We start from the raw sequence: 25153 nt of genomic DNA on the forward strand, positions 1-25153 counted from the left end.
ACGTGTCTTAACAAAAAGTGGGCGGGGCTTAGTAAAAAATGGGCGTGGTTTACCAAAAAGTGGGCGGAGCTTACCAAAAAATGGTATGTGGCACTGGAGGCGCTCAAACAAGAACATTGAGGGAGGTTTACCATTTTATCTTAGCTCAGTTAAAATATCTTAATAAAGAACCAAACTCAAACATATTTTTTGTTAATATATTAGATGGTGAAGAGAGTTGTAGGAGAATTAAATTATTTCCCACGCATAAACAAATATTTGTAGGGTCGTTGTTTGAGTGGGTTATATTCACCAGATGATATTAAGAGTAAAAGGTTAAAAGGTCCATGAGGTCAGAAGGATCACAGGTGTTTAAGTGGTCTAATGAATAAGGATAACATGTCAAAAGGTTAGAAGGTTCGTAAAGAACAGGGTGAGAGAAATATAGGTGTTTAGGGGCAATGAGGGAGGGAAAGAATTAATATGGAAGTGAATGGGTCAATGTTTGAGTGGGTCAAAGATTAATCTGCCAGATGATATGTAGAAGAAGGATGATAGGTCTATAAGAGAAAACAAATATTTGTAGTGTTTGAGTGGTCTAATGAACAACATTAAGGATAGGTACTACAGACAAAAGGTTCATAAAGATGAGGGTGGGAGAAATAGAGGTGTTTATGATTTTTGAAAAAGACAAGGGGGTAAATGACATTAGATAGGGATTTCACATGTTAAACGGAGGTGTCCCAGAAGCAACATTATTACACTACTGATGTGCATCCCAGCATGTGGGTGCGAATCCGAGGGTTGCTGAAACCCTGCTACGAATCAATAACTGTGAATCGGGCTGTTCATCACAACAGCCACAATTAATACATGTTTCATCTGTCCCCTGAAGAACTTTATTATTATGTCATATTCTATAACACTTTTTTCTACTTCTTCTATAAAAGGATGCTTTCGACTTGCTCACCAATTCTATTCATTCAAAAAAAACATTCCATCTCTTACAGTGCATCTTTCATTCATTCCCTAAACTCTCCAGAACTCCACCCATCCTTCAGCGTCCTCAAACGTATTTTTGACTCGAATGTCTCAAGAAACTCATTTTGCAATAAATGTTTGTTTCCCATAAATCGTACACTTTTCAAAATCCAATCACACCCCTCCCCTCCAAATCTTCCCCATCACCCATCTCTGTCAAATCTTCCCCCTTGCCCCTTCCCTCCTAAACTCCCCCCACACCCCTCCCCTCCGAGACTCTCCCTCACTCCTCCCCTCCTAGACTCCCCTCTCACCCCTCCTCCTCAAAGCGTCCTCCCCGCTTCTTCCCCCTTCCAACTTTCACCTTCATCTTCCTCAACCTTCTGCCTCACTCTTCCCCCTCCTCAAATAACACCTCACTGCGCCTCACCCAAACACCATCAAACCTTTTGTCCGCCCCATTCTTCCCTTTCTCCAAGCTATTCTGTAATCTCTGACACACCTGCAACAGCTCTCCCTACCTCTTCCTCCTCTTCCACATCCTGCCCTACCGCTCCCCCCCCCCCCTCTTCTGTATCCGATGCTCCCCCTTCCTCTTCCTTAACAGTATGGACCTCAAACATCCGGGGCCTTCGCTCAAACTTAACTGATTAAACTCACTGATTAAACTTAACTCATCCGCTCAAACTAAATCAAACTTAACTTAACCATACAGGTTGCTTCTGACAAACCAGACGTGATCTGCTTAACAGAAACCTTCCTCCTTCATGATGTCTCTGATTCCTTGGTATCTCTCCCAGGTTACTCCCTCCTCCGGTATGATAGACCTGAGCCTCGTCCTGGAGGTGGGGTTGCTATCTTTATAAAAAAACTCTCTTCCTCACTCGCCCTGCACTGCCCTCTCTCCACCTCACCCCCAGGAATACCTTTGGCTACGGCTTCCCCTTCGCTTCCACCTTTTGTTCATATGCGTGTTGTACCGTCCACCAAACAGTGATGACTCCATCTACATCTCGCTGTCTGATAATATGGACCAACTTCTATCTACCCATCCCAACTCTCTCTTCCTCATATGTGGTGATTTCAACTGTCACCATGCCAGTTGGCTGGGGGTGGGTACCTCTCTCACCAGCCATGGCTCTTCAGCAAAGGACTTCTGTGACTCACTGGGACTGACACAATCTGTCAATTTCCCAACCCGGATCTCAGTCAACGGAGAATCTTCTCTTCTGGACTTGGTTATGACTAACTTCCCTGAAAATGTCTGCTGCTCTTCTTCTGCTCCAATCGGCTCTTCTGATCATGTGCTTGTTAAAGTGGACATCTCTCTGACCATTTTCAGAGAGCCTCCTCAGCATCGACGAGTCTGGCATTTCACTCAGGCCAACTGGCACGGTCTTCAAGCAGCCATCAATCATCTGGACTGGTCTCCCATCTCTACTGCCTCTGACATCAACTCATCCTGGGAATTCTTCCAAAGTAAATTGCTCTCTCTCATGCACAGATTTATCCCTTCTCGTCCTCAGTTGTCATACCCTTCCTCCCATCCATGGTACACGGAATCTTGTGGTGAGGCTATTGCCCAGAAACAACTTGCTTTCATCTCCTGGAAAGCAAATCCAACGGAAGGAAATCTCATTTCCTTTCACAAAGCCCAAAACAAGTGTGTGTCCACCCTCAGGAGAGCCAGGAAACAATATCTCTCCGTCCTCAAGACCGAACTCTCTTATCTGTCTCCCTCTTCCAAATCCTGGTGGCGTCTGGTAAAATCTGTTTCTGGTGTTTGTTCCCCCTCCATCCCCTCCCTCACCTTAAATGGCCACACGGCTGACTCCGCACGTGAAAAAGCTGAATGCCTCAACTCTGTGTTTGCCTCTAAATCTTGTGTCCCAAACCCATCCCTCTCTGTACCCACCGTACCCAGTCGTACCCAGCTGCTCCTGGACTCTGTGTCCTTTCCTCCTGACAAGGTGGAAAAGTTTCTGTCAACCCTCGACTCTGATTCTGCAACTGGACCTGACGGCATCAGCCCACGGGTCCTAAAATCATGTTCTTCCGCTCTTTCACTCCCTCTCTCTGTTCTCTTCACCCTCTCTTTTGCTCAAGGTCATCTTCCATCTGCTTGGAAATCTGCCAACATCACCGCTTTGCACAAAAAAGGTGCAAAAACAGATCCCAGCAACTACAGACCAATCAGCCTTCTCCCAATTATCAGCAAAGTCATGGAATCCATCATTGCTTCAGATATTAAATCTTTCCTCTTCTCCAATGGCTTGATCTCTGATCATCATTTTGGTTTCAGACCTGGACACTCCACTCTGGACATGCTGCTTCTGCTTTCTCAACAATGGATGGAGGTCCTCAATGCCAAACAGGAAATTAGAGCAGTCTCCATTGACATATCACGTGCCTTCGATACGGTCTGGCACCCCGCTCTGCTCACCAAACTCACCTCTTTTGGTATCCATGGAAATCTCCACGCATGGCTGGCGGACTTCCTCTCTAGTCGTAGTCAACGTGTGGCCCTGAATGGGTTTCTCTCATCTCCTCTTCCTGTTCAGGCTGGAGTTCCCCAAGGCAGTGTTCTGGGCCCTGTGCTTTGTCTGGTCTTCATCAATGATCTCTCTGACTCTCTTGAAAATCTTCTCTATCTCTTTGCTGACGACTCTACTCTCTGTCGCTCCATTCTTCATCCCTCAGATCGGCAGTCTGCAGCCTCCTCACTCTCTGCAGACCTTGACAAAATCACAGACTGGGCAAACAAGTGGAACATGTCTTTCAATCCTGACAAATCTCACACTCTTACGATGTCTCTCCGAAAAGACCGACTGGACAACCCTCCCATCCACTTTCTGAATAATCCTCTCCAAGAAGTTCTGTCACTCAAGCTTTTGGGTCTCACTATCTGCCATGATCTTTCCTGGAAAAACCACATTTCAAATCTGGCCTCCAAAGCCAGTCGCCGACTGGGCATCCTCCGTCGTGCAAAGTCCTTCCTTGGCACACCTGAGCTCCTCACCACATACAAGGCTTTCATCCACAGCTCAATGGAATACTGCTCTCCCCTCTGGGCTGGTGCTCCTGCCTCACACCTAGCTCGCCTTCGCGCTGTTGAAACCAAAGCATTCAGAATCATTGGAATCTCCCGCGATGAAGCTAACTCCAAGGGCCTCTCACTCACTCACCGCAGGCAGGTTGGTGGTCTTTCCGTCTTCTACCGACTCCTCTCTGGCCTTGCCCCCCCAGCTCTCTCTGGGCTCTGTCTCGCAAATATTCCTACAGGTCGCACAAGATCTGCCTGCAACCCTCTTTTGGTTAAACTGCCAAAATCAAGACTCTCTGCTCACCTTCACTCCTTCATTCCTCTTTTCTCCCGCCTCTGGAACAAACTCCCTCACTCTCTTCAATCCCACTCCACCCTCCAAGTCTTTAAAACAGCTGTTCACCACCATCTCTTATCTTCCCCCATCCAAAACCTTGATCTTTTCTACCCCCGCTAATTTCACCCCAATTCCACTTTTTGAAATACCAACTTCTGTCCTGGAAGTCCTTGGTGTCCTTGTGCTTTATACTTCTCCCTCCCCCCCCCCACCCCCCCCCCACCCTTCCCATGCCTCCTCTCCCCGGGCCCTCTCCCTTCCACACATCTCCCTGCTCTCGGATGTTGTGTTTGTGTGCTTCCCCTTTTCTCCCCATCTTGTCTTCCGCTCCCTCTTTTTGTGTATTTTGTTTGTCTGGTCGATTTGTTTGTGAAGTAAATGTTAGCTCTTTCACGAGCCTCGATTCAGTATACAAAAAAAAAAAAAAAAAAAAAAAAAAAAATTTGACAAAATGGTGTGAAAGAGACTCTGTGCAAGTAATTCGATCCAATCTGGTCTTATGCTGGTCTTTCGGCGTGTTATATTTTCTCACCGTCGCTAGTAAATATAAGTAAATGAACAGACAGACTCAATTGTCAGCCCCCCCCCGCCTCCCCACATTCAGACATTTAAAATGTGACTTTCTCATGTTAATTGGACAATATGTCAAGTGTACTGACTCCATTGTAATATGCATCATTGTTAACAGAATGTGGACATGAGTAAACAGGTTTGTACAATTAAAGATGTGTTATGTTACGTATGAGATGCATTATGTTACTATTGATGCCATATGGCAGCCATTTTGAAAAAAAATGTTGTGCAGTTAATTTCTACCTAGGCGTTTGCAGATGATAATCAAGTTATGATAATATACTGAAACGCAAAAGAAACTTACCACCTTTGAAACCTTTAAATATCAACAATAACACTGCATGTAGTAAATGTGTGAACTTATTTGTGGACAATAGTGTCCTCACTGTCAGACAAAACGGTCACGGATGGTCACTTGAACCTTCAATGGTCACTTCATAGCACAGCTGTTGAACAGCCGTTTTGACTGTCAGTGATTAGCCAAGGGGTACGGGATGATTTTAATGAGCTGCACGTGATGTCTTGATATTGGCTTTAAAAAGGCCAGTGCAAAATGGGCATTTCAATCAACATGCCACGATTGTCAAGGGATCAACGGCAGCATGCCCTGGGCATGCTGCAAGGCGGACTGAGCTACCGTGAGGTGGCAGGTCGCCTTGGCTGTTCACGCCAGACGATATCGGCCCTGGTGGACAGAGACACCCTCCACAACTCTGCAGATGACAGACCTCGATCAGGGAGGCCAAGAGTCACCACTGCAAGGCAGGACAGGCAGATGGTCCGAAGTCACCTGCGGGATCGATTCCGTCCAGCATCCCGCACTGCGGCAGAAACTCCGGGGCGTGCAAACCCACGGATCTCCAATGATACTGCACGAAGACGACTGCATGACTATGGTCTGACTGCCAGAAGACCATACAGAGGCCCCGTGATGACGGCTGCCCATCGCCGCTACCGACAGAGATGGTGCCAGCAGCATCAGCGGTGGACCTTGGCGCAGTGGAACGAGGTCGCTTTCAGCGATGAGTCAAGGTTCTGTGTGGACAGTCCTGATGGACGTGAGCGTGTCTGGAGAAGAACTGGCGAGCGATATGCCGATTGTTGCATGCGTCAAGCCAACAGGTGGGGTGGCCCAAGTGTGATGGTGTGGGCCGCCATATCAGGCCGGTACAGGACGCCACTGGTGGTTGTGGATGGGAATCTTAACGCCCAGCGGTATGTGGATAACATCCTGCGACTTCATCTGCTGCCATTCCTGCTAGACCACCCAGAACTGAGAACCTTTCAGCATGACAACGCTCGTCCCCATGCTGCTCGCTTTACCACTGCATTTCTCCAAGGCGAGAACATCAACACCATGCAGTGGCCTGCGCTCTCCCCTGACCTGAATCCCATAGAGCACCTGTGGGATGAGCTTGGGAGACGCGTAGTTAGCAGGGCCAGGACACGGGCAGAGCTGCTTCAGACATTGAGGACTGAGTGGGACAAAATCCAGCAGCAATCCATCCAAAGACTGGTAGGCAGTATACGCCGACGATGCACTGCCTGTATCCAAAACAATGGTGGCCACACACGCTATTGAAAGGGGACTGACATTGCACCCTGTGCTGTTCTGTACTGTAGAACAAACTGATGAGATGGTGTATCTTGGTCAAAAACTTGACATGTCATCAATAAAATGCTAATGTTTCAATTAGCAATTGTTGGTTTGTTTTATTTTGAACTGTTACAATTTTATTACATTTCAAACAAGTGGTAAGTTTATTTTGCTCTGTATGGTCTTCTGGCAGTCAGACCATAGTCATGCAGTCGTCTTCGTGCAGTATCATTGGAGATCCGTGGGTGTGCATGCCCCGGAGTTTCTGCCGCAGTGCGGGATGCTGGACGGAATCAATCCTGCAGGTGACTTCGGAGCATCTGCCTGTCCTGCCTTGCAGTGGTGACTCTTGGCCTCCCTGATCGAGGTCTGTCATCTGCAGAGTTGTGGAGGGTGTCTCTGTCCACCAGGGCCGATATCATCTGGTGTGAACAGCCAAGGTGACGTGCCACCTCAGGGTAGCTCAGTCCGCCTTGCAGCATGCCCAGGGCACGCTGCCGTTGATCCCTTGACAATCGTGGCATGTTGATTGAAATGCCCATTTTGCACTGGCCTTTTTAAAGCCAATATCAAGACATCACGTGCAGCTCATTAAAATCATCCCGTACCCCTTGGCTAATCACTGACAGTCAAAACGGCTGTTCAACAGCTGTGCTATGAAGTGACCATTGAAGGTTCAAGTGACCATCTGTGACCGTTTTGTCTGACAGTGAGGACACTATTGTCCACAAATAAGTTCACACATTTACTACACGCAGTGTTATTGTTGATATTTAAAGGTTTCAAAGGTGGTAAGTTTCTTTTGCGTTTCAGTATACATACAGCACAAACACGTGTCTTTTGTCAGTCAAAATTACAAAATCTCATGATTATTGCTTTGCCATATAGCACAATATCACCATATGGTGGCCATTTTGAATGACGTCATTTTATACCGGAAATGACGACTTACGAAACTGACATCCACCCAGGTGATGATCCCGGATACCTAACGAATACATCTGGGTAGTTAGTTTGCTTGTAACAGAGAGATGCCATCAAACCAGTTTTTCGGCACTTTTTGTGGGGTTGGCTGGCTAACGACTACCCCCACTGTCACCTCGTTGACCTTTTTCTTCAACCACTTCCGAAGGGACGGGAGAAGCTGTTATAATCCATCTTTGTGATTGAGTTTGTGAGTACATATGCAGATCTACTTTAAAATTGATCGTTCATTATCAGATCTACTGCAAACTATATACCCCAATGAGGCTCTTTATAGGTAAATGCTCTGTCATATTACCCTCTGTAACCTCGCTCTTCCATGAACCTCAACTTTGTATATAAAATAAAGCAAGATAGAAAAGAACAAGATGGATGATACGAATAATCCTTGGTGCACCTAAGCAAAATATGTTATGTGGGACAGCTGTCTCTTGATAAAATGAGAACCTATTAAATTTGAAATGTCCATTGACTGACTGCTGCGAGTTGTTACACCAGTGGATTTTGCTTTAAAATTATTTTTTATATGATGCGTGCAAATAATATTTTTCCCAAAAAAGAAGAAGCTTAATCGATCAATTCATCAACTTATTTATTTTACTTATTTGCAATTATTTTATTATTAATGTAACAAGAATGACCACACTGGGGTCACAACTTCCAACAAATCCAGTAACGGGCCGATTGGGAAACACACATTTAAAGCACTCTTAAAAGATGAACAGCACGATTGGGAAACACACATTTAATGTGCTATAAAATAATTAACTTAACACCTTTCAACCGTGTGACCCTCCCCACGGTTATATCAGAACAAGCTGATTCGTCAAACGGTCATGGATTACCATGGTCATGGATTACATGGTACCGTGTATTCTGACGGGCTTGATGAAACCTTGCTATTATTCAACATATGATTAGTCTTTCGGGGTCCCTCATCGTGATTAGTACTTGACCCAAACAAAGCCAATGGAAATCTGATGCAAAAAACCTGAGCAGTGTATAATCAGCAGAGGCCTACAGGCCTAATGTGTAAGGCCCATCAGAAAACCAAGATTGCAACCATATCATTTTGTCTTGGTGCTATGGTGGGAGGAGTCAAGCGACAGATGTGGGTGTGGTCCAGCTTACTGTCCGATAAATGGGTGCATATTTTATAAATTCAACCCACAACAACAACAGCAGCAGCAGCAGCGCAAAGCTCTTATCCACCTGCGACATGTCGCAGGTAGAGTCCCTGTATATAGAGAGTTGTGTCAACTCAAATTTGGACGCCATTTTGTGTCTAAGTGTGTCGGATTAGATATACATGTACATTCGCGATATGGGGTGATATATTCTAAACCTGCTAAAAAAAAATTTACGACACATATTTAGTCTTATTATTACATACAGGTGATATTTGTTTTGTCAAAAACTCAGCTATTGCCGTGAAAAAGAGCTGTGTGGTGATATTAAAAGTGGTATGGCAATGCATATTACAAGCCAACACTGCATATAAGAGCTAACATTATAAGTAAGACAAACCAATGCTGTCGTTCTCTGAATTTTAATAACTTTTAGAAAGGAGTGTGGGCATATCCAATATTTTTTAAAGGGTGCCGAGAGCAATTCCGGTGTAGGACTTCCAGCCGACATATAGTCTAACACACTTAAAACAAATTCTGTACGTGGTATTGCCATATTTCTAGAGTGTACAACTTTAGTTTTATCGACATTTATATTCAATTTCCATTGTAATGATTTAACAAGCTGCAAGTCAGCTTCTGTCTCTGACATAAGGAAAACGTCATCGGCATCTAGTAAGATTGAAACGTTCATTTATTACTACACCCTTGCCCAGAACTCTGATGGATATTGCCTGATCGATTAATGTTTCATAGCTGGCGACTTAATTAATACTTAATTTTCGACTGCGCCAAGCCGTAATTAAACAGAGAAAAAACTTTTAAAAATACCTGCAGTGTGCACGGTTCGTCTAGTCGAACAGATATGGAAAAGCACAGATAAGACGTCGTATTCACCATAACTTGTTTAATTTCCCAAAAATGTCCCAAATTTGTCTTCTGACTTTATCACTTGGAAATCTATACATCTTATATTTCCCAGATTGGTTTGAACAACCAAAAGCAGAACAACCAGTCATTTTGTTTGGCAATAAACAACATTCCCGTACCAAGCTGACGTTCACGCACGGTGAAGTTAGACACAAAATGGCGCCACGAAATCACGTGACCAGAAATCTCGGGTCAGCGCATGACGCAACTCTCTTTATACAGGGACTCTAGTCGCAGGTAAAACATTGTCTCAAAGCTCCAAATTATTTCCTGATGAGGGAATTCTGTATTTATTTTCCTTCACGTTTTGTTCATACCTCTGGACTATCCGCCATTTCTCCTTGTTTTTGTGTGAATAATCACGAGTGGTATTTGAATCCCCCACATCCCACCACTAACAACTATTGATGTGCCAGACTTCCGCTAACTGGTGCATTTTTGTTCTTCTTTCTCCGTATTAATTGGAGTTCTTAACTCTTGTTATTTCAAAGTACTTGTGCTAGAGCAGCAACATGATTCAAGATATTTAAAACAAAGTGATAATAACATGATAAAGAATGAGAATCTTGGAAAAAAGAGAGTTGTATTTAAGCAATAAACACCACATACTTATCATACTAAGAGCAATTGTCCAAGTTTACCATGCAGTTGCTTGGCTTATAACATGTCACAGTGCACCATGCTATTAGATGGCTTATCACATGTCACACTACACCATGCTATTAGAAGGCTTATCACATGTCACATTACACCATGCTATTAGAAGGCTTATCACATGTCACACTACACCATGCTATTAGAAGGCTTATCACATGTCACATTACACCATGCTATTAGAAGGCTTATCACATGTCACACTACACCATGTTATTAGATGGCTTATAACATGTCACAGTGCACCATGCTATTAGATGGCTTATCACATGTCACATTACACCATGCTATTAGAAGGCTTATCACATGTCACACTACACCATGCTATAAGATGGCTTATCACGTGTCACAGTACACCATGCTATTAGATGGCTTATCACATGTCACACTACACCATGCTATTAGAAGGCTTATCACATGTCACAGTACACCATGCTATTAGATGGCTTATCACACGTCACAGTACACCATGCTATTAGATGGCTTATCACATGTCACAGTACACCTTGCTATCAGATGGCTTATCACATGTCACAGTACACCATGCTATTAGAAGGCTTATCACACGTCACAGTACACCATGCTATTAGATGGCTTATCACATGTCACAGTACACCATGCTATTCAAAGGCTTATCACACATCACAGTACACCATGCTATTAGAAGGCGTATCACATGTCACAGTACACCATGCTTTAGATGGCTTATCACATGTCACAGTACACCATGCTATTAGAAGGCTTACATGGTATGAAACAAATTGACAACTAGGAATTTCAGGAAATAATTTGGAGATTTGAAGAGGTGGATTTGGGGTGCTTTAACGGGGGTAGAAAAGATCAAGGTTTTGGATGGGGGAAGATAAGAAATGGTGGTGAATAGCTGTTTTAAAGACCTGGAGGGAGGAGTGGGATTGAAGAGAGTGAGGGAGTTTGTTCCAGAGGCAGGAGAAAAGAGAAATGAAAGAGTGAAGGTGAGCAGAGAGTCTTGGTTTTGGCGATTTCACCAGAAGAGTCATCTAATAGTGTGGAGTCTTGGTTTTCGCTCTTTCACGAGCCTCGATCTTGTATACAAAAAAAAAGAAAAAAAAAGAGGGTTGCTGGCAGATCTTGTGCATCCTGCAGGAAAATTTGGCAGACAGAGCACAGACAGAGCAGGGGTAGCAAGGCCAGAGAGGAGTCAGTGGAAGACAGAAGGACCAACTACCTGCCTGTGGTGAGAAAGAGAAAGGCCCTCAGAACCAGCTGCATCATGGGCGATTCCAATGATTCTGAAAGCTTTGGTTTTAACAGCGTGAAGCCGAGCTACTTGTGACCACGAGCCAAGAGGGGAGAGCAGTATTCCATTGAGCTGCGGATGAACGCTTTGTATATGGTGAGGAGCACAAACTTGCCCAGAAGTGCCCAGAAAGGATTTCGCACGACGGAGGATGCCCAGACGGCGACTGGCTTTGGAGGCCATCCTGGAAATGTGGTTTCCCAGGGCAGATCATGGCAGATAGTGAGATCCAAAAGCTTGAGTGACAGAACTTCTTCAAGAGGATTGTTCAGAAAGTAGACGAGAGGGTTGTCCAGATGGTCTTTACGGAGATACAAAGTGAGAGTGTGAGATTTGTCAGGATTGAAAGACATGTTCCACTAGTTTGACCAGTCTGATTTTGTTGAGGTCTGCAGAGAGTGAAGAGGATGCTGCCTGCCGATCTCAGGGATGAGGCATGGAGCGGCAGAGAGTAGAGTCATCAGCAAAGAGATAGAGAGGATTTTCCAGAGAGTCGGAGAGATCATTAATGAAGACCAGAAAAAGCACATGGCCCAGAACACTGCCTTGGGGAACTCCAGCCTGACCAGGAAGGGGAGATGAGAGAATTCCATTCAGGGCCACACGTTGACTGCGACTAGAGAGGAAGTCTGCAAGCCATGCGTGGAGATTTCCATGGATACCATAGGAGGAGAGCTTGGTGAGCAGGGCGGGGTGCCAGACCATATCGAAGGCACGTGATATGTCAAGGGAGACAACTCTGATTTCATGTTTGGCATTGAGGGCCTCCATCCATTGTTGAGACAGCAGACATTGCAGGACATGCTGCTCAGAGTAGAGTGACCTGGTCTGAATCCAAATTGATGATCCGAGATCAAGCCATTGGAGAAGAGGAGAGATTTGATATCAGAAGCGATGATGGATTCCATGACCTTGCTGATTATTGGGAGCAGGCTGATTGGTCTGTAGTTGCAAGGATCTTTTTTTGCACATTTTTTGTGTAAAGCGGTAATGTTGGCTGATTTCCAAGCAGATGGCAGATGACCTTGAGCAAAAGAGAGGGTGAAGAGAACAGAGAGAGGGTTAGATAGACCGGCAGAGCAGCATTTTAGGACCCGTGGGCTGGTGCCGTCTGGTCCAGTTTCAGAATCAGAGTCGAGGTTTGACAGAAACTTCTCCACCTTGTCAGGCGAGAAGGACACAGAGTCCAGGAGCATCTGGGCTCGACTGGATAAGGTGGGTACAGAGAGAGATGGGTTTGGGGCACAAGATTGTGACGCAAACACAGAGTTGAGGCATTCGGCTTTTTCACGTGCAGAGTCACCTGTGTAGCCGTTTGAGGTAAGGGAGGGGATGGAGTGGGAACAAACACCAGAAACAGATTTGACCAGACACCACCAGGATTTGGAGGAGGGAGACAGATTTGAGAGTCCAGTCTTGAGAAAAAAACCCAAAAAAAAACTACCTTTAGAGGCCATTTTTTCCCCGCAAAGCGGGGGTTGGCCTTTTTCGGGAACTGTGGTTGTTGTTGTTTTTCGGTCCCCTTTTTGAAGCAATGTTTTACGGCCAGATGCCCTTCCTGACGCCAACCCTTTTTGCCGCCTTTAACGACAAACAGGGAATTACCAGTGAACTGGTACTCAATTTGCCGACCTCGGAAGGATGACAGGCTGAGTCAACCCCCCTGGCGTTAATTCAGCGATCGACCGGGATTCGAACCCAGGATCCTAGGATCCTAAGCCGGCACCCTAGCCGCTAGCCCAACACCAGGGATAACCTTGAGCAAAAGTCAAGTAAAGTAAGAGAGATAGAGTCTTGAGAGTAAAGAGATATTGTTTCCTGGCTCTCCTGAGGGTAGACACACACTTGTTCCGAGCTTTGTCAAAGGAACTGAGATTACTTTCAGTTGGATTTGCCTTCCAGGTGGTGAAGGTGAGCTGTTTTCAGGGCCACTGTCTCACCACAAGATTCAGTGTACTATGGACGGGAGGAAGGGCATGACAACTGAAGACGAGATGGGATAAATCTGTGCATGAGAGAGAGCAATTTACTTTGGAAGAATTCCCAGGATGAGGTGATGTCAGAGGCAGTAGAGATGGGAGAGCAATCCAGATGATCGATGGCTGCTTGAAGACCATGTCAGTTGGCCTGAGTGAAATGCCAGACTCGTCGGCGCTGAGGAGGCTCTCTGAGAATGGCCAGAGATGTCCACTTTAACAAGGAAATGATCAGATTTACTGATTGGAGCAGAAGAAGAACAGCAGACATTTGCAGGGAAGTTCGTCATAACCAAGTCTAGAAGAGATGATGTACCGTTGACTGAGATCCGGGTCGGGAAATTGACAGATTGTGTCAGTCCCAATGAGTCGCAGAAGTCCTTTGCTGAGATGCTATGACTGGAGCGAGAGGTACATACACCCAGCCAGCTGGCATGATGACAGTTGAAGTCACCACATATGAGGAAGAGAGAGTTGGGATGAGTGGATATAATTTGGTCCATGTCAGGCAGGGAGATGTAAATGGAGTCATCACTGTTTGGAGGACGGTACAGAACAAAAGGTGGGAGCGGAGAAGAAGCCGTAGCCAGAGGTACTCTTGGGGGTGCGGTGGGGAGAGGGCAGTGCAAGGAGAGTGAGGAAGAGAGTTTTTGATAAAGATAGCAACCCCACCTCCAGGACGAGGCGCAGGTCTATCATACTGGAGGAGGGAGTAACCAGGGAGAGATATTAAGGAATCAGAGACTTCTTGAAAGAGGAAAGTTTCTGTTAAGCAGATTAATTCTGGTTTGTTTCCTGATTTTGTCACATAAATATTCTATTCTTGTAGAGTCCTTTATTTGTAGAGGTAGGTGGAAAAGAGGTAGATCATGTTTGAGATGGGAGGATTGTGTGAAGAGCGATATCAGTAAGGTGGGGGTGGTTGGAGTGTGCAGAGGGTTGACTGAGAAAAGAGAGGAGTGGAAGAGTATAGTGGTCAAGACAGGGCAGGAGCTTGGCACCATTAGACCTAACCCCTTATAAAAGGGAGAGGAGGCGAACAACCTTTATTTAATATTTCTGACGGACATCTCCCACTTTTTTTTTCCTTACTGCACTCTAGTTCCGCTCTTTTATTCTCGATGTGATGTCGGAGCCACACCCGGTCATTCCTCCCTCATTTAATAAGTTTATGTCTTTATATCCTCCCTAATTTGCAGGGTCATCTCATTGCATTTGGACACCTTATTTAGCACTAACATGAACATTCACTGAACTGCACTCCCTTTCCGTGCACAGGGCCGAGGAGATCCCTCTGAAAATCCTGGCACACAATAACTTTGTCGGCCGCCTCATTGGCAAGGAGGGAAAAAATCTGAAAAAGATCGAGCAAGAAACGTCCACGAAAATCACCATCTCTTCGTGAGTTTGTCCTTCCCTCATTGACTCATAGGTAGAGCTTATTGATCGAGAACAAACTTGTGTGTATTGCTTTAATCTCCATCAGGGTAGTGCTGCACTTCCTGTGTGATATCATGCAGGCGTTCCATTTTAATATTTAATTAATCCAGTCTGTTTGTTGTATTTCTGTCATTCCTGAAGCCATACATACCCCAATTCTGATTTTATTTTTGAGAAGCACCATTAAAGCTCCACCATTATATATGGACCACGGTGCAATGCAATCCTCGAACCACTCTGCTGTATCATCTTGGTCCTACATACCAATAAAGCCAATCACATGATCCGTTTCTTATGTTGATTCAGAGTATTGCGTTATTTGGAAAAATATCTATAAATAACAAACACCAAATAGCATCTGAAAATGTAAAGCCCCGTCCGCATCCACTTTATATTCGGACTTCTTCTTCTTCCCTATTCTAAAAATTATGAAAACAGTGGGAAAAAAAATACAAAATAATTCACCATTTCAGGTGAGCATGACCTTTTATCCTCAAAAGTAATAGGCTTCAGTGACCAAATCTGCAAACCCTGCTCAAATTTCAAGTCAATCAGATGGAAATTAACAATTTTGTGGCCTTGACCTTTGACCCATTGACCTCAAAACAATCGGCTTGCTTTTAATATGTGAACAAATTCAATGACCCAACATACAAATTCTTAAAATTTCAGATCAATTGGATGAAAGAATTTAATTTTATTAAGTCTTCAACCCGTTTCAGGGAATAACTTTAAAAAAACAAGAATGCAATTGTCTACAAAACGAGTGACATCTGGATACAGATGGCCAGATATAAAGCATTTTTAGGCACGACTCAGGATACAAAATTTATTTGAGGGCAAAGAAATGAACAAGTTATTAGAAACTGGATAAGGCCGAAAAAAATATATTGCTGGTCTCTGGTCAGACCAAAGTTCCAGAATTGATGCAGCGATGCGTTTTTTTTTTTGTTTTTTTTTAAAGCATGGATTGCACAGATAGAGGTGTTTCTTGTGTCCTCATGCCTTGTGGTCCTCCTCGTCTGACGTGGCGCTGTCCAGAGAGAAATTAAAGACAGCCAATGGGACTTGTAGGCCTTTTTTGTAAATAATGAACACAAGCTTAAGTTATTTTAAAATGTATTTATTCTGAAAATCATTAAGTTATTCAAGCATATTATAGACTGCCATTTCGTTGTCGAGATCGCCTCGCCGTACCGTCAAACATTCCAATGCGTCGATCGCGTCAACACTGCGCATGCGCAAGTGGTCTAACAGGCCGATGGTCTCCCACGTTCTCTTCTCCCAGTCCACCAGATTATCACAGACACTTACAACTTCATGATAAACGAGATAGGATCCAGGCCTAACTAACGAGACCACCCGCAGCTCTCTAGGCCTTCTGGTTGCTTCACACGAACCCGACAAAGAACATCTTCGTTTCAATAAATGACAATATCCAGCCGATTGGATTCATGACGTCACGGCACACAACACTACTCATCTTTGGAACGGCTGGTTGGATTTGGACAAACTAAATGTAGTTTTGTAGGGCAGAACCGTGCGCAAACGTCGATACCAATGGCGACCCTCACATACCCGTATTTCCCGAGATAGCGCGCCGGCCCAGCAACAACAGGCATGCGCTGTTGTAGGTACCGTTGGAAATTTGGAAAAAAATAATTGTTGACGCGCAGGATCAAAATCGATGCGCACGCTGACCAGAGACCGGAAATATATTTTTCTCGGCCTAATATATGCTACCTATAAACTTTACCTTATTAACAAGATGACTAACATTACCTGCATTACCTATGTGCTGCGGGTGAAAATTGATGATTTTATGCAACCTTGACCTTTGATCTTTTGATCAAAAAAAAACCCAAAACAACATCGGCTTCTAGCTTTTGAATGGTGAACCAATTCAGTGACCCAATATGCAAATTCCTTCAAGTTCCAGTCAATGGGATGAAAATTGGTGATTTTATGCGACGTTGACCTTTTGGCCTTATGTCCTTTTGACTAAATTATTAATTTCTCTTCTCCATATTCTCATACTAAGGCTTTGTTGAAAATTTGATGACAAGCTCAAATGGTAAACAATTACAGCCCAGACAGACAGACAGAACATACACAGACCTGCAGACACAGCCAGATACACAGACAGATACACAGACAGATACACAGACAGATACACAGACATAGACTGATAGACAGACACAGACTGATAAACACATACACAAACAGCCAAACACACACACACACACACACACACACACAAGTGATTGCAAATTGACACAACTAGGAATTTCAGGAAAGAAGTTTGAGATTGTAATATTGTCCAGCTGGTAATAGATTTGTAAAAAAGCTGGTAATATATTCTCACAGACTAGGTAATAAGAACATGTCTTAGAGCAGCTCTAGGGGCGAACATGTCTTGGAGCACCTCCATTGGGCTTGGATTGTGAATGGGTGGGACTGTTAATGAGCAAATCATATTTTGATGGAGCGATGGCAGTCACGAACGTAGTAACGTAGTCACGAACGTAGTAACGTAGTCACGAACGTAGTAACGTAGTCACGAACGTAGTAACGTAGTCACGAACGAACATAGTTCAGTAATGAATGTAGAGCAGCAACGAAGGCTGGAAAGGGTGGAAATGCGAATGGTTCGGTGGATGTGTGGAGTATCGTTGAGAGAGAGGAAGACAAATGATGAATTGCGAAAGATGATGGGAATGGAGCCTGTGATTGATGCTGTGAAGAGGAACAGTTTGAGATGGTTTGGTCATGTGTTGAGGAAGGATGAAAGTGACTGGTTGAGAAGAGTGATGGAAATGAATGTAGAAGGAAGTAGAGGACGGGGAAGACCGTGAAAGACTTGGCTGAAGGTGGTGGAAGAAGAAATGTGGGCAAGGGGGTTAACAAGGGGAGATGCAGAAAATAGGGCAAAATGGAGAAGATTGTCATGGGGACCGCAAGGCTAATCCCCGCTCTTGCAGGGAAAATGGCCTTAAAATGCCCGTTGTTGTTGTTGTTGTTGTTGTTGATGGCAGTCACGAATGTAAATAAATAACTGTGCATATTGATATGACCACAGGCTGCAGGATCTGACACTGTATAACCTGGAGCGGACCATTACCGTGCGTGGCACCATCGACGCGTGCTGCCAGGCCGAGGAAGAAATCATGAAGAAGATCCGTGAGGCCTACGAATGTGACGTCGCTGCAATGAGCGTAAGTGTTTCACTGTTTTCACACTACCCATCCAACAGACTTGTAAGGTCTCAATTGTAATTGGGACGTTACCTTTTGCAATGTGGATAATAATGCCCAGCCATTAAAATCGAACAAGTCAAGCGATTTAAAGTGGTTCATTCATTCATCCCATGGTGTTGGCTTCATGGTTCCGGTGGCTGCCTTAAGATATTAGGTTCTTGAGTTTGAGCCCATTTCGTGCCGTTAAATAACACCAGGTAGGTTGATTAAGCCTGTAATCCTTCCTAGGTAGGCAAAATGAGTACCAGATTACTGGAAACGGGGCACTGCATCAGCGGCACAGCTACGCTTCCAGCAATGATGCATCCAGCAGCCGCAGGCTGCATACGAATAGTAATAATCATCCAATCATTTACTTATTCACATCAGCCGACTTCTCTGTTCTCTGCAGGAAGGAGGCCTCCCTCAACTCATGTCAGGGGTATTTGCTTACTCGCCACACTAGCTAAGTACTGCTTGGTGAGAGATGTAAGAACTAAAGGATTAAAAATTCAACTGCTTGTCAGGCTGGAACCGAACTACAGTATACGACCCAAAACATCTGAGCCATTGTCGTCTTATATTGAAGGGTTCCATAGCCATGATTATCACTGTTCTGACGGAACGATTGTCATTGTCATTTATCACTGTTCTAGCACGTGACCTACAAAATAAATTATTTATTTGCCTAAGCTGCTGCAGTCAATGTTTCTTCTAATTGCAAAAGATACCGTGGTAACCCCAATGTCTAAATACCCGATATGACATTTGACTAAATATCCCATTGTGAAATGAAGTGCTCCAGGGTATAGTGCCCCCTGCTGGTAATAGAGAATATTATTACATGAACTTTGGTGTTGGGCTAGCGGCTAGGGTGCCGGCTTAGGATCCTAGGATCCTGGGTTCGAATCCCGGTCGATCGCTGAATTAACGCCAGGGGGGTTGACTCAGCCTGTCATCCTTCCGAGGTCGGCTAATTGAGTACCAGTTCACTGGTAATTACCTGTTTGTCTTTAAAGGCGGCAAAAAGGGTTGGCGTCAGGAAGGGCATCCGGCCGTAAAATATTGCTTCAAAAAGGGGACCAAAAAACAACAACAACCACGGTTCCCGAAAAAGGCCAACCCCTGCTTGCGGGGAAAAATGGCCTCTAAAGGTGGTTTTTTTATTTTTTATTACATGACATTCTAATTTCTCGATCCAAAGTGCGGAATTTTTTTTTGCTTTACATCGTTATATGGATGAATGTACCATGAAGCAGAGAATGCAACATCGTTGAATCACCCAGCATATGTAAGGGCAGCCATTGTTTTATCAGGTATGGAAAATATGTGACCTCACAATATAATACGGGCTTCGACCAATCATGGACAAAACATGGCGGCCACCGCATAAATTATTTTGAAATTCATCTATGCCCGGGGATGCAGTTTCCAGTTCGCAGGGTTGACTTGCATCATTGTGGATGAGAAGGCTACGAAGCAGCCGCGCTCAGACAGTATTCATCGCAACTCGCACATCTTGATATGTATGACGACTTACATTTGGGGGGAAAACCACATATTTGGCTTACAAGGATCTCCCTTAATCAGCATCTCTTCACAACTGGGGTCAGATGACTGATGTAATTAACTAAAGAAAATAACCTGCCTAACTGCTGTCGAAGAACGAAGGCCAGTCGTGCCGATGTTGGGGTATACATTAAGTGGTGTAGGGGTGACTTTATTTATCAGCAGTTCATGACATATTCTGTGTTTTTTGTTAGCTACTAACACCTGTCATGCATTCAAGAGAATTAGCTAAAACTAAATCCAAAATAATTGCATTTTCAAGCAGAAGCAAAAAATGCTGATTCTTTTATTTCAACTCTGAAAATTAAAGCTATACTAGAGAAAATGGCCTGGTCGCACACAGATTGTCCATATGTTTCTCTTCCAGCAACAGTCCAACCTCATTCCAGGCTTGAACCTCAATGCTTTGGGGATTTTTCCTTCCAGTGGATCCGTACTTCCATCGTCCTCACTCTCGGGTGCCTCTATGCCTTCCTCTTACCCACCATTCATGGTAAATATCATAACGACACCGTTGACCCGCATGGCTCATACGGGATGGCATTGAAACGGTTCCCATTTTACAGGTCTCATCTGTTCCCCCTCCCTCTCCTTTCCTCCCTCTTCCTCCTCCTCTTTGTCTCCAACCTTAAAGCAGCAACCTGAGCCAGAGACGGTGTTTCTGTTCATCCCGACACAGTCAGTGGGTGCAATCATTGGCAAAAAGGGGCAACACATCAAACAGCTGGCTCGCTTTGCTGGAGCTTCCATCAAGGTAAAGTTACCAATGTAATCATGGAAATTGCTTGATCAGATGTGACAACTTGTCCAGAAATTGATTTAACTACTAATAGTATGTTACTCTTCCCAAATTACTACCAGTAAGTTGAGCATTGAATTTCCTTTTGTGACACGTGTGTGGATCCACAGATCGCTCCTCCAGAGACTCCCGATGCACGAGAGAGAAGAGTTACCATCACGGGTCCACCTGAAGCTCAGTTTAAGGTGAGAGTGAAGGAGCTGGGGCTCCCACGTCGATCGGAAGAATGGACGCGACAAAAAGCTGGAATTCAGCCGAGTTGCTTTAATCAAACCAAACACTCAGGCACTCTGAAAAGCCCGTTTATCGGGCAGCAATATATATCATCCCGGAGCGTTTGCCCAGGAAAGGCGAGAGGGGGCGTGGCCCAGCGTCCTGGCTGCGGCCTGGCAAGTTGAGGGCGAGCCTGCCCGGGCATGCCCGGGCATGCCCGGGCGTCCCGGCCGAGGCCTGGCAAGTTGAGCGCGGGCCTGCCCGGGCGTCCTGGACGAGCCCGGCATGGTGATCGCTCCGCGTCCTTGATAGGTGCAAGGCGATTGTGAAAACCCAGCGGTAGCCGCTACACACATCCCCCCAGAATCGACTTGCACCGGCAGGGTCAATTTGAGGGGGGTCCTGATGACCCGGCCGAAGCGACCCCTGGCGGGTCGTGGGAGGGGGTCCGGTGTGGTGGTGGGCGGTCGAGTGGGGGGCACCGTGGACGGGGGGCGGCCTCGCCGCGGCGGAAGGGCCACCCGTGGTGGGTGGTCGACGTCCACGTGCGCCGGCTTGAGGCGGTCCACCACAATCCGGTCCGACCTGCCACCGATGTCGATGACGAACGACTTGTCGTCCCGTCGCAGCACCCGGAAGGGCCCGTCGTATGGCGGCCGGAGTGGCCCCCGATGTGCGTCGTGACGCACAAAAACATACTCCGCTGTGCGAAGTGCTGGGGGGACGTAGGACTGGGGGTCACCGTGGTGGGATGTTGGCACGGGGGCAAACCGTCGGGCGGCCTCCTGGAGGTCCGAGCGCTGGTGAGCTGCGGACCAGGGACTGGTAGCGTCGGGCACGAATTCGCCCGGGACGCGTAGCGCCTGGCCATAGACAAGCTCGGCGGTGGATGCCTGGAGGTCCTCCTTGGGGGCCGTGCGGAGGCCCAAAAGGACCCACGGCAGCCGGTCGGCCCAACCGCCGTCTTGAAGGCCGGCCATGAGCGCGGCCTTCATGGAGCGGTGGAATCGCTCGCACAACCCGTTTGCTTGGGGGTGGTAGGCCGTAGTACGGCCTGGCAAGTTGAGGGCGAGCCTGCCCGGGCGTCCCGACCGAGGCCTGGCAAGTTGAGCGCGGGCCTGCCCGGGCGTCCTGGACGAGCCCGGCATGGTGATCGCTCCGCGTCCTTGATAGGTGCAAGGCGATTGTGAAAACCCAGCGATAGCCGCTACAAGAGCACATACATAGGTGACAGTACATTCAGGCTTTTAGCCAGAACTGGCCTGATCAAACTTTCCAGAACTTAACCAATTTGGCAATTTATTCAAGTTTGATCAATGCAGAGTTTTATAATGCTGTAACATAGTCAAAGTTACACAGCTGGTCAGTCAAGGGAATGGTTTCTGTCTTCTTGTCATCTACCATTTCCTCGAATGCATGCTCCTGTCAAGTCCGTAGCTAGTTCGTACTAGCCTGGGACGGATGGGCCGAACCAGCTTTAACTCCTGAAGCGATCTCAATCTTTGGCAGTTACTGACGTGCGTGAGAGGGAAGAGACACGAAGCGTTTAATTATACGAACACACGGGTTTAGTCCCCGAAACCAAAACACAATTAGTCCGTGGGCTGAGTAGGGTTTACATGCACCCCCCCCCACAACTTAACTTCCCGGGTATGTCCATGTACCCCCCACCCTAGGGGTTAGGAAAAACCATGTTAACAGAAAAAAAACTCATTCCCAAGGTACCTCCCACGCATATTTTGATGTTACCCCCCCTGTGTCAGTGATTTCCGAAAATTAGGGGTAGGCGAAATTCAAATGGCCATAACTTTTTACCTAGTCATCCTATGGTTGGATATGACCCCTCAAAATGTTTGTCCTGGGACACTCTTTACAATGATATGTGTTATATGCAAATGAGGTCACTAATGAGGTCACCAGAGGTCAAACTATGAGGGAATGAGTTTTTTTTCTGTTAACTTTCTGAATGAGTCCCTGGTGTTGGGCTAGCGGCTAGGGTGCCGGCTTAGGATCCTAGGATCCTGGGTTCGAATCCCGGTCAATCACTGAATTAACGCCAGGGGGGTTGACTCAGCCTGTCATCCTTCCGAGGTCGGCAAATTGAGTACCAGTTCACTGGTAATTCCCTGCTTGTCGTTAAAGGCGGCAAAAAGGGTTGGCGTCAGGAAGGGCATCCGGCCGTAAAACATTGCTTCAAAAAGGGGACCGAAAAACAACAACAACCACAGTTCCCGAAAAAGGCCAACCCCCGCTTGCGGGGAAAAATGGCCTCTAAAAGGTGGTTTTTTTTTTAACATGGTTTTTCCTAACCCCTAGGGTGGGGGGTACATGGACATACCCGAGACGTTAAGTTGTGGGGGAGGGGTACATGTAAACCCTACTCAGCCCACGGACTAAATGCGACAAATAAAATGCACAACAATTTATAAGAAAATTAACGTGGACGAAAATACCGAAAATAAAGCAATTGTGGTATAAAACTGCTCCCCTCATGGCAAACAAAAATGGCCAGCTTCACGTCCAACAACCAAGTGCTTCTTTTTTTCCTCACTCCCACTAGGGGATTCTCATTTTTTGGGGGGATTTCACAGGGATTTTTTCCTTACTCCCACTCCCACTTCACCCGCATCACTCGGTGGCATGACTGCCGGCCCTGTTCCCCACCGCCCACCGTACCATGGTTACTCTGCCTCCCCTGGGTGGATCTTTGCTGTAAGTGTCCAGGGATCATGAATCACTTGGCCGGTGGTTGTTATAATTTTAGGGATTGCCACAGAGGGTTTCACCTACAGGGGAAATTAAGCTTGAACCCTACTCTCATTAGCACAGCATCATCCCCCGTATGATGCACATCAAAACAACCTTAAGCTACATTTTCCCTACTTATGTACATCAAAATGCTCCTACGCATCACACGGTCCAAACTATTGCGATACAATTCTACCTTTCCTACTGTATTCTCTTACCTACCCCCATAAACGTAACCAGGGGCGTCGATCGCGGGACATTTTTGGGGGAAAATTATTTTGAAGTGGCTATGAAGAAGATGATTATGTTTTTTGTAATTCCCATGAATTTGATATAATCACATAAATAAAGTCACCAATTTGAAATTTGATATCAAATTTAAAATTGAATTGATGATATATCAGGAAGTTGGAAGACTTCCTATTGTAGGAATGACACACAATTCCTCAAAAATTAAAACCTACCAAGATACGAACTATAAAAAAAAACCTATTTAAATGCCAACCAATCAGTCGTCTGTGGAGGATTTTCACATCAAATAACACTCATTAACCCTTTGTGTGTTGCATATTTTTGTGTTTTTTTTAATTTTCATTTAAAAAATGGTTTGTTTTTTTTGGTCGTTTTCCAAAAAAAAAAAATTTCCCATCTTGTGACAATTCTGTGACAGCAGCACACAAAGGGCACACAAAGACAGCATGGCTGAACTACAAAATTGACAGGACAAAAATATCCCATTTGTAATTCATCTTTTCAGACTAACTCAACATTAGGTTAAGCTCAGTACTTTGTTCAAACCGAATCTCCTGCATTTTACAGTGGGAACGTCCATGACACCCCAACATTCTTCATAACTTGACTGAATATGAATAGGATTCCATGAAAAGTAGGTGTAACTGAATATTTACACATTGGGCAATGAAGTGCCAAGAGGGGTGGGCAGGACAATGGCTGTCAATCAGCCTGATGGGCGCGGGGCCACAAAACACATTTGACCGTCTGTACTAATTAGAATGTTAGATCCTCTATAAAGTATATACAGTGCTGTACCATTACAATGTGCGTACGTCTATAAAGTTTGGACTACAACATTTATAAACTAGAATGTCACTTATAAACTAGAGAGCATACCTCGGCCAGGGTGAACAGTTTACATTTTGTATCCTCTGATAGGTCAGATCTGGATCCCGAACTGACCCAAATCTAATTGTCTTGTTCTTGTTGCCGAACCAACTCGTCCACCAAGTTTTGTCGCAAGTCGTCCACAACTTTAAATATCACGTTATTTATTGTTTTTGGCCCTATCACTCAATGGTGAAGAATCACTTCAGATTTTAAAAACTCTTGTATCCGGAGCTGGATTCGAATATTCACTAAAATTGAAGCAATTCTGGCTCAGTTAGCACTTTCTCAAATGTAACAACTAAATAAATTTTTCTTACCTAACAATTTTACTATGGGCGAGCAACGAGGCTCCTTCGGAAGAAAACGTGAAGGAACATAATTGTATTTTGTAACTGCACTGCAGCGGGAATGTCTACCAGTATCAAACTTTCAGTGTTCACGAATCACGTGATACATTTTTCGCGCATGCGTACATTGTGCACTCCGTGCTTCGACCAATGAAATCCAACACGACATGCACGAGCCGATACCGCTCTCTGTTATTAAATAATGCCAACCAGCGC

General features: G+C 45.3%; 1 protein-coding gene across 1 annotated transcript in view; it reads left to right on the plus strand.

Annotated features, from left to right (window-relative positions):
• Positions 1–25153, plus strand: part of LOC137437392 (insulin-like growth factor 2 mRNA-binding protein 3-A) — a 180640-nt gene that overhangs the window by 145742 nt on the left and 9745 nt on the right. The window contains exons 8-12 of the mRNA XM_068131709.2: positions 14739–14861; positions 17980–18115; positions 20073–20198; positions 20340–20459; positions 20615–20689. Coding sequence (XP_067987810.1) covers positions 14739–14861; positions 17980–18115; positions 20073–20198; positions 20340–20459; positions 20615–20689 — 580 coding nt within the window. The remainder of the gene's footprint in view (positions 1–14738; positions 14862–17979; positions 18116–20072; positions 20199–20339; positions 20460–20614; positions 20690–25153) is intronic.

The sequence above is a fragment of the Myxine glutinosa genome, chromosome 12 (genome assembly GCF_964187855.1).
Source record: "Myxine glutinosa chromosome 12, kmMyxGlut1.1, whole genome shotgun sequence".
Lineage (NCBI taxonomy): Eukaryota > Metazoa > Chordata > Myxini > Myxiniformes > Myxinidae > Myxine > Myxine glutinosa.